The following is a 9,270-nucleotide window of genomic DNA, read 5'->3' as shown; positions in this document are numbered from 1 at the left end:
CAGGAGCTATGTTATTTGGAATACAAACTTTATAGCAGTGATTAATCAAGTCATGCCTCCTGTCATAAAACAAATGCCTCAAACCCTAGAACTAGGGATTTTTTTGTTTTGGAAATAAAACGTATTTCAAGACCATCTTTCTTAAGCTCTTCGAAACAAAACCTGGGACCCTTGCAGGGTGTACCTACCCATAGCCCAATAATGACTTCCTTAATTAAAGAAAAGGTACTAGAGATGTTGAACTTTCACTTCTAAACAATCTACGTATAATGCCAAAGCCACTTTTTAAAAAAACCACAAAGGTATTTCTTAGAAGAAAACTTTATTGATCATCTTGATAACAACATAACTTTATGACCGGGGTCTCTCCTTTTTGCCTTTGTACAAGGCTAGCAGAGATACATTTGCTACTTTGACGACCTTGAAACGAACTCCTGGAATGTCACCAACAGCGTGACCTTTCCGACCAAAGCCAGCAACCAGGACTTCATCGTTCTCCTGGAATTAAAACAAGTCAATTATTTTCTTGCTGTGAATAAGGAGTTTGCAAATATCAAACATTATAGCCAACCAAATTCTCCTCCATCCTGCTCACTGGCAAAGCCTGCAGCCCTATTAGCAAGATCTACCCTGGATAGGGGTGTCTCTTTTCCTGAACTGCTGAGATGCATTTATCACCATTCTTGAGAAAAGCGTGGTTTCTTAGAAACCAAGTTCAAGTGTGAAATATTATCCTACAGTCACAACCATAAAATTAAATTACGAAACTTTAAATCACAATATCGTTCCTGTTTCTACTACACAGAGCAGCAAAACATACTAGTAAAAACTGGGTGGAGTTTTTTTTTTTGCATATTGTTTTATCAGGATTTTTTTTTATAAATTACCTCAATGAAGTTCAAACAACCATCATTAGGAACAAATGCTGTTATTTTTTTGCCGTTCTTGATCAGCTGGACTCGGACACACTTTCTGATGGCAGAATTTGGCTGCTTAGCCTCCACGCCACTAACACAGAAAAGGGAAGAAATACACTGTATATTTAGCATAACTGTCTCTGCGCTGCCTTGCCTAGTATAGCGAATAACACTACATTCATCAGAATTTTGACTCTAAGCAGATATATTTCACAAAAGTCCCTCAAACTAAATAGAGCTATTCAACGTACCAATTGTTTTTGTATGAACTGCCTGAATTCACTGCGTCTAGATGGGAATCAGATGTTAATAGGATTGTGCTGCTAATCTTTCAATAAAAGGTAAAAGACCCCTGACAGTTAAGTCCAGTCGCAGACGACTCTGGGGTTGCAGCGCTCATCTCGCTTTACAGTCCAAGGAAGCTGGCGTTTGTCCGCAGTTTTTCTGGTCATGTGGCCAGCATGACTGAGCCGCTTCTGGTGCAACAGAACACTGAAACCAGAGCAGTGCATGGAAACGTCGTTTACCTTCCCACTGGAGTGGTACCTATTTATCTACTTGCACTGGTATGCTTTCGATCTTCTAGGTTGGCAGGAGCTGGGACCAAGCAACGGGAGCTCACCCTGGTGTGGGGATTCGAACCGCCAACCTTCTGATTGGCAAGCCCAAGAGGTTCAGTGGTTTAGACCATAGCGCCACCCATGTCAATAGATGACCCAAATTGGCAACTCTACTTCAAAGTATGCAAGTTTTATATCTTACTTTTTTCCTTAAGAGTTAAAATACCTAAATGGAATATGTTTGAAATGAAAAGACTAACTAAACAGTCAAGTATTTGTTATTTGTAGAAACACCTACTACTGACTTAAATCAGTTAATCCCTGGACTGGCTCAAGCTTGAAATTTCCTAACGGCCAGAATAAATTAAATCACTAATTTCCAGGTGCAAAGAATACGCAAATGTTGACAGTGCTCCCCTGTCTTGTGTATGAATTTATAGTGTATTTATGTCACCAGTACTGCTATGCAGTACGAAATTCTTTACAGGAAATCTGGGAGATGCAAATGAACACACTATATGTGTTTTTGATGAAACTCACACTTTTTCCAGGACAATTCCTTTGGCATGGGAAGCTCCCCCAAAAGGGTTGGCTTTCAAAGCAGTGCCCAGATGGGCCTTCTTGTATTGCTTGTCATGCCACTTCTGATCACGTCGGTGACTGCGCAACTTCCTGGCAGTACGAAGTCCGCGACACTTGCCTAGAAAACAGTACATTAGAGGTTATGGAAGACATGCGCCTAAGTTCATAAAACTACCAACCACCATGCACCTCAATTCACTCTAGTACCCCCTATCTGCACTGTGAGAGAATTCACAATACCCATTTTCTGTCTTTACATTTGGGACTACACTGTAAACTGATGGAACACTTTCTAATACCAAATCTTTTTTTCTTCTTGCACAATCGTTTTTAAAGCCTTGATGGTAGCCAATAAAACCTGGAAATAGGGTGGTCTGTGATTAACACCTTGTATACCACACACTTATGGATGGATCTCTCTCCTGGTCAATGAGAATAGTTAACATTACTGCATGATGACCCTCAGAACCCTATATGCATGTGTAGTGGTCCTTAGTACTTTTGGAGTTTCATCCATTCCTTCTGCAATATATGCAAAGTATTCAAAATTCAAGGGAGAAAATAACTCCAAACAACTTTAGAACCAAATATCTGCATGTAAACCACACACAACATTTCTAGATTCATTCTGATCACAACGTGAGTTTTTGAACTGCAGGACCTGGAACGTGGTGCCCATCTTGCAAACTATAGTAAGTTGAGCTGCAAACCCCAGCTTCCTAACAGTTCACCCAGGATAATCCATGCAGTAACACATGTAATCCTGGTGGAAGTTTATATGGCGCCACGCAGATTTCGCAGGTATGTCTGCTGCACACCTCTTCCATTCAAATAATAATTCGCAGGCATAACGATTGGCATTTCCCCTGCAAAGAAATATTTCCTATTCTTTTATTTTTATACCCTGATTCATACAGCCATGCACGTCAACGGGGGTTGGGGTGCTGATCCCTCAAATTATCCCATAAATTATTCCACTGCCTTATTCCTTACGGTGGACAACTAGATTTGACTGATTTGAAGCATTCCCCAGCCTTCCTCCTAGCCGCTGATCGACCTTTCTAGGCGCACTTTTTAATTAGCAGGCAGCGCCGCATCTTGCGGCAGCGAGTTCCACCGGTCATTACAAGCCTCGTGCGCGACTTTCGAGGCCTGCGCCTGTCGGAGGCGGCCGCGCGCCTAACACCTCAAAGGATCGGGCGGTGGCGGCAGCTCTAGAAAGGGCTGAAGGGGAGGGGGCACCATTCCCCCTGCATATCAGGGGCCCGCGGGGTCTCCTCTCTCTCCCCGCCGCTCCCACTGGGATAACGTGGCGCCCCAACTCGGAGCCACTCACCCATCGTGCCGTCGGACGATCCCGAGGAGGAAAGAGAAAGGCCCACAATCCACCGCGGCAAAGAGACCCCGCTCCGAGGACCTCGGGAACGGGCTGCCTAAGCCGGTGCCTAACCGGGGAGGGAAAAGTTTGAGCGGGTTGGCAAAAGATGGCGGCTGCCGCGCGATGCATTGTGGGAGTCGTAGTTCTCAGGCCGCGCCATCACTGCCGCCGCCGCCTCCCCTCAGATATTACCGTTCTTTTCTGTGCTTATACGTAATGGGGCGTGGGTGGGTGTGTTACAGAGGTAGGAAGACTTTGCAGCCGGTGTTCTGGTCGCGACTTCCGCTACTTTACGCCTTTATTTCTCGCGCGTGGTACCGTGTGGCCTCTTCCACCACGGAAAAGCTACGGCTAGAGCGCCTCTTAGGCCATCCAATATGGCCGCTTTTATTTAAAGCCGGAAGTTGACTCCCCCCCCCCACAACCTGCACTTTCCTAATTTATTAGTCGAGCTTCAAGTTATTTCTTGACACGCATACACACACCCTTCAGCTTTCGGCACCCGCTCGGCGCTTCATTTTCCCAACCACCTCTTTCACCTCAGTGAGGCGTTTCGGAAAGAAGGGAGACAGGCGCGAAAGTAGACGCCCCGCGTGAGGTCCTCGGAGAGAAGCTGCCGCGGTGGGTTGTGGGTCATCCTCGCTCTCTCCCTCTCTCTCTCTCAGGCTCCTTCGGGCGAACCGGCAGCCGCTGCAGCAGGAGGAAGATGGGTGAGCGGAGCGGGGCGTTTTGGATTTGGGGACGCGCGAGTTGCCCCTTCCCTGGGCTGCCTTGTTAAGAGGTTCTCAGTAACGCGGTCGAGCTGGCTCGAGACCAGAAATGGCATGGCAAACACGTGTTTTCCGTGCAGACGTGACGTTTCAGTTTGCGGGCTGCTCTTTTTTATTGGGGGGGAGGAGACCTTCAGAGCAGTTATCACTCCTCTGCACACACGTGCCTAAGGTGCCGGTGAAAAGAATGCAAGGCAACCTGAAACAAATCGTTATGGCAGGGCTATGTTTCTCCATGGTATCTACTTTGATACTTTTTACACCTCAGGTTAAAGGTCCCGCGCCTCCCCCCCCCCCAATGTTCCTGGACTGTTTAACTCTTCAAACTTCGTAGTACTGTTCTATGCATTTTCTGCTGCCCACTATTTTATTATTGAATTTACTTTATTATTATTATTACTATTTTACTGGAAATATTGATGCATATCCTCGCTTGTAGGGATCCAGCAGAAACTCTTAGGCGGAGGAAGGGTGATGGCATATTTTGCTGATGACCCTGCAGCCCCTCAGAGCCATCTCCATCCCACTGCTGCAGCTTTTGTGGGGGCTGCAGCAAAAAGAAGGGTTTGGTTCAAATCACTCACGCCTCCTGCTTCCTCCAAGCATGTAGGGAACACTGCTGATTTCTAGTCTGAATACAAACGACGGAAGGATATATATTTTTGTAATAAAATAGCATATATTTTAGCTCAAGCATCAGAAGCTACAGCAGTGCTGGTTTAAATGAAGTTCTTTAAAGACAAGCTTAGGGAAGTTGTCATTACCTGATCCCTAAAGATGAAAGGCTTTCTCAATTTGTTTTGTCCTTTCAGGCAAGTGCCGTGGGCTTCGGACAGCCAGGAAGCTGCGCAGTCATCGCCGAGACCAGAAATGGCATGACAAACAATACAAGAAGGCACACCTGGGTACTGCTTTGAAAGCCAACCCTTTTGGGGGAGCTTCCCATGCCAAAGGAATTGTCTTGGAAAAAGTGTGAGTGAAGCTTCTTAGTGGGACTAATGAGAGAGAAACTCTGAATGGTTTGTTTGTTTGCTTGTTTTGTTCTAGCACCAGAGAGGGTATTGAAACATTGCTATAGCCTATAGTAAAACATTTGTGTATTACACCAGTTGTTCCAAATCTGTACAGACTTTAATGATCTAAGATCATTTATAGCAGTGGACTTAGGAGACTCTCAGTACTGCTTTGTGGAAGGAAATGTAAAGATTCAGGCCAGAAGTTAATGAAATTCATGGAAGTATAGATTGAGAATCCTTAAGTTATTTAACCATGCTCATTCACACACACAAAAAGCTTTGTTGGTAACACAAATATCATAGCATTGGTTTATTTCTAAAACTGCAAGATAAAACTTCTGCGTAAATGTTTTACAGTTAAAAGTCCTAAAGGATTCACTTTCTGGAGAGTTTTTTTTTAATTCTTGTCACTCTGTTCTTATTACTAAAGGTAGAAAATATTGGGTAACTTTTCCCCTTTAAAATGTGTGATTAGCGTAAGGGGTGATTGTCAGCTATGTTTTACTCACAGCAGACCCAATAAAATGAATGAACATGGCTAAGTAAGATTTATTAATTTTAGTAGGTCTATTGTTGAGTAAAACTTAGTTGAACAAAACCCACTGTCTACATAATTACGTTCCACTTAATTTTTTTAAAATTTGGTTTAAGTAGTCTAGGATCATTTACTGTTATGTCTTCTGACTGCCAGCAGAATCCTATAAATGTTTAAGTAAAAAATTTCTAAATTTGAATTAAATATAACCAGCAATGGAACTTAGAAACTTATTACTCAAATCATTTATGTTGTCCACTTCATGTTTCAGTGGTGTTGAAGCTAAGCAGCCAAATTCTGCCATCAGGAAGTGTGTCCGAGTTCAGCTCATCAAGAATGGAAAGAAAATAACAGCCTTTGTTCCTAATGATGGTTGTCTGAACTTCATTGAGGTAATCATATTCCAGAAACTGTTATTTATTTTATTTTATTTTATTTTTATATTTATTTATTTATTTATTTATTTATTTATTTTCTTGTATAAATAAACCCAGTTTTCATCATATTAATCAAGGGTAGGTTACAACAAATTCCTGAGCCAAACAGGCCAGTACCAACATAAAATAGCACAAAACATTTTAGAAATATAAAGCTAAAGGACCCCTGGACAGTTAAGTCCAGTCAAAGGTGACTATGGGGTGTGGTACTCATCTCGCTTCAGGCTGAGGAAGCCGGCATTTGTCCTCAGACAGCTTTCCGGGTCATGTGGCCAGCATGACTAAACCGCTTCTGGTGCAATGGGGGACACTGTGCTGAGTGCCAGCGCACATGGAAACTCCATTTACTTTCTTGCCACAGTGGTACCTATTTATCTACTCTGACTGGTATGCTTTTGAACTACTTGGTTGGCAGGAGCTGGGACAAAGCAAAGGGAACTCATCCCACCATGAAGATTTTAACTTCCAACTTTATGATTGGCAAGGCCAAGAGGCTCAGTGGTTTAGACCACATCGCCACCGCTTCTTGTTTTAGAAATCTACACAGTTCTAGAAATAGTTCTTTATACAGCAAATGGTATAATCACAGCAACCAGCCACAGTACCTACCCCTTTAAAAGTTTGAGCAAAATGGTGCTATTGGTGAAAATAATATGCAGTTCAACTGAGAAAAAGAATGAATTAATTGAACCAAACTACTTTATTATAGCTGCTTGATGTATGCATGTGTATTTGTTATGAACAAACCCTTCTTGCTTTCTCATTTTATCTGTAGGAGAACGATGAAGTCCTGGTTGCTGGGTTTGGTCGGAAAGGTCATGCTGTTGGTGACATCCCAGGAGTTCGTTTCAAGGTCGTCAAAGTAGCAAATGTTTCTCTGTTAGCATTGTACAAAGGCAAGAAAGAGAGACCAAGATCATAATATTGTGATGCTGCATTCAGCTATAATAAAACTTCTCATTTGACAATATGTTTCTGAGGAATCTTTTCATAGTAGTTCAGCTTTTTATAGTATGGAAATAATTTCACAGCAGAATTCTCTCTTGTACAAGTTGGGTTGTTTTAACTTTTACATGACTTTTCTTACTGGTCCTGTGCAAGTGTGGTTTCTAGTTGGTCTGTATATGATTGCAGCCTCAGTTGCAGAATAATTTGGTTCCATTCTGAACCACAGAAATGAAAGCGGTATAAAGGAACGTCTACATATTAGCGACACTTTAAAATTCATTGAGTCAGTTCTTTAATACTTGTGCAGCAGTGTGTCACTTTCTTTTAAGTATTGACCTAACTAAAAGTTAAATGACAATTTTTGCTTGATGCTTATGTTGCTGGGCTTGCTTATTAAAAAAAGGAGAAAACTAGCCTTTTAAGTAAAAAATGATTTTTGGCAGAACACAATAGTCCATATTTGTTTTTAGATAATGGCCTTTTGCTTGGAGTCTTAAAATGACTTACTTTGACATGCTGCCATTGATTGGTTGAAGGCTACAAGGCTTTGTACACTTAGTAGGAAATAGGCCTATTAAAACCAGTGGGACAAAGTTCTGAGTAAATTGGATAGATTTATGAAATTTCCTTTGAATTATCAATTGAAGCTTGCCTAGGAGACTGAGACCAACTTATTTTAATTACTCATATACTGAGACAATTTAATGCAGGTTTATTTGACTCTTCAGAGGTAATCTGCAATGAGAGTAAAGTATTCTGTTCCACATTTATCCTTGGATTCTCAGCAGCATCTTGCTGTGGCCTTTCACTCATATACATATCAAACCAAGATTAATATTTTGATGTTCCATTCCTGTCTAATGCCAAGAAATCGCCGACCTGCCTTGGATGCCAGCTGCTGTATATCCCAGCCCAAGGTGCAGCGGTAAAGCTGCAGTATCAGAGAGATTAAGCAGACAGAAACTGTGTGATATACAGTAGGTGTGCTCTGTCCACAATGTCATGTGTTGCATGCATGCAGTGCACTCCAAAGCCATTATCAGAACACAAACACAAGATGGATTATAGTGCGCAGGCCCATGAGCCTAGCAGCACAGATGTTCTGCTCTACACGCTCAAGTGGCTGGTGTCTTAACGACACCATAAACCAACAAGATGTTGCCTGGCAAATGGCTGCCTATTTGCACTGTTGAATTATCCTTGTGCCTAAACAAGGGAGCAGCTCTCCCAACCGTAATAAATGGAGAAGTGCAAGGGCTACCATGGCCAGAGAAGCATAACATGTTGAAAGGAGACTACACAAAGTGAGAGGACAGAATTGCAGCTAGGCAGGTTGGAGGCTAGGATACCGATTTCATTGCACATTTCAGAGCAGGATTGCACAGAAGCCGTCTTAGAGCACAGGAGCAGGTTGCTAGACTGGCTCAAATGGAACTGTTCCCTCGGGAGTAGGGGGGAAGGGAGATCCTGAACAGGTGTAAGATTTGGACAAATAGCTACGTCTGAGTGTGCTATTTAGCTCAAACTTAGGGAATTTTTCTCAATTGTATATAGATTATGCCTACAAAATGCTTGTTGCATAGTAGAAAATAACATTTACAAAGCTTTGTTATGGTTGAGAACGTTGTACCTGTTCTGTGCTTATGGGCCTATGCATTATAACTCAAGAACCAGATGAGAGGGAGTGATAAGAGGGGAAGAGGAACACACAGACCTTTCATTGTGGGGTGTGTGTGTGCGTGCCTGCGCGTGCCAGCTGGGGAAATGGGTGTAACGGGTTTCTGTTGCTCCCTATGCCAATCTTTTCATACAATACTTATGTTAGGATGGGTTGTGTCCTGGGTTTTTTAAGTATTGATTTTGAGCAAATACTAGTAATATCATTAGATTGCTGCTTTAAGCCCTGCTTTCCTCAAAACATCCCCAGATTTACTTAGGCTGTTTTCCATTGTTTAAAATTGTTCAAAAGACGGTTTATGTTTGCTCAGAGACACATTTACTCTATTTGTTCTTGGCTCAGATAGCTTGTGGCCTGGTTTAAATTTTTCTCCACCCTGCAATGGGGGGCCAGAGATAATTTTTAAAACAAGGGGAAAGAGCTTGTGCTTGGCATGCCGAAGGCCCCAG

General features: G+C 42.5%; 2 protein-coding genes across 2 annotated transcripts; one reads left to right on the top strand and one right to left on the bottom strand.

Moving 5' to 3' along the window:
- Positions 1–305: 305 nt before the first annotated feature.
- LOC309380805 (small ribosomal subunit protein uS12) lies at positions 306–3,504 on the bottom strand. Its single transcript, XM_081930897.1, has 4 exons — positions 3,396–3,504; positions 2,018–2,177; positions 888–1,008; positions 306–498 (listed from the first exon to the last, which is right to left on the bottom strand). The coding sequence occupies exons 1-4, from the start codon at positions 3,397–3,399 to the stop codon at positions 352–354; spliced, it is 432 nt and encodes a 143-aa protein (XP_081787023.1). The 5' UTR covers positions 3,400–3,504; the 3' UTR covers positions 306–351.
- Positions 3,505–4,000: 496 nt separating this feature from the next.
- Positions 4,001–7,163, top strand: RPS23 (ribosomal protein S23). The gene is made up of 4 exons (XM_081930898.1): positions 4,001–4,147; positions 5,020–5,179; positions 6,030–6,150; positions 6,971–7,163. Exons 1-4 carry the CDS (start codon positions 4,144–4,146, stop codon positions 7,115–7,117), a joined length of 432 nt encoding a protein of 143 aa, XP_081787024.1. The 5' UTR covers positions 4,001–4,143; the 3' UTR covers positions 7,118–7,163.
- The last annotated feature ends 2,107 nt before the right edge of the window (positions 7,164–9,270 follow it).

Source organism: Podarcis melisellensis (genome assembly GCF_964234715.1).
Source record: "Podarcis melisellensis genome assembly, chromosome: 11".
Lineage (NCBI taxonomy): Eukaryota > Metazoa > Chordata > Lepidosauria > Squamata > Lacertidae > Podarcis > Podarcis melisellensis.
Note: the sequence above shows the minus strand (reverse complement) of the source record. Positions and strands in the feature narration are given on the sequence as shown.

Excerpts from the sequence above, each read along its gene's own strand:
- LOC309380805 (XM_081930897.1), bottom strand. Across the intron at positions 1,009-2,017 it reads GGAATTGTCCTGGAAAAAGT|TGGCGTGGAGGCTAAGCAGC; the intron begins GTGAGTTTCATC and ends TTTCTGTGTTAG. Across the intron at positions 499-887 it reads GTTGTTTGAACTTCATTGAG|GAGAACGATGAAGTCCTGGT; the intron begins GTAATTTATAAA and ends TTTTAATTCCAG.
- RPS23 (XM_081930898.1), top strand. Across the intron at positions 5,180-6,029 it reads GGAATTGTCTTGGAAAAAGT|TGGTGTTGAAGCTAAGCAGC; the intron begins GTGAGTGAAGCT and ends TTCATGTTTCAG. Across the intron at positions 6,151-6,970 it reads GTTGTCTGAACTTCATTGAG|GAGAACGATGAAGTCCTGGT; the intron begins GTAATCATATTC and ends TTTTATCTGTAG.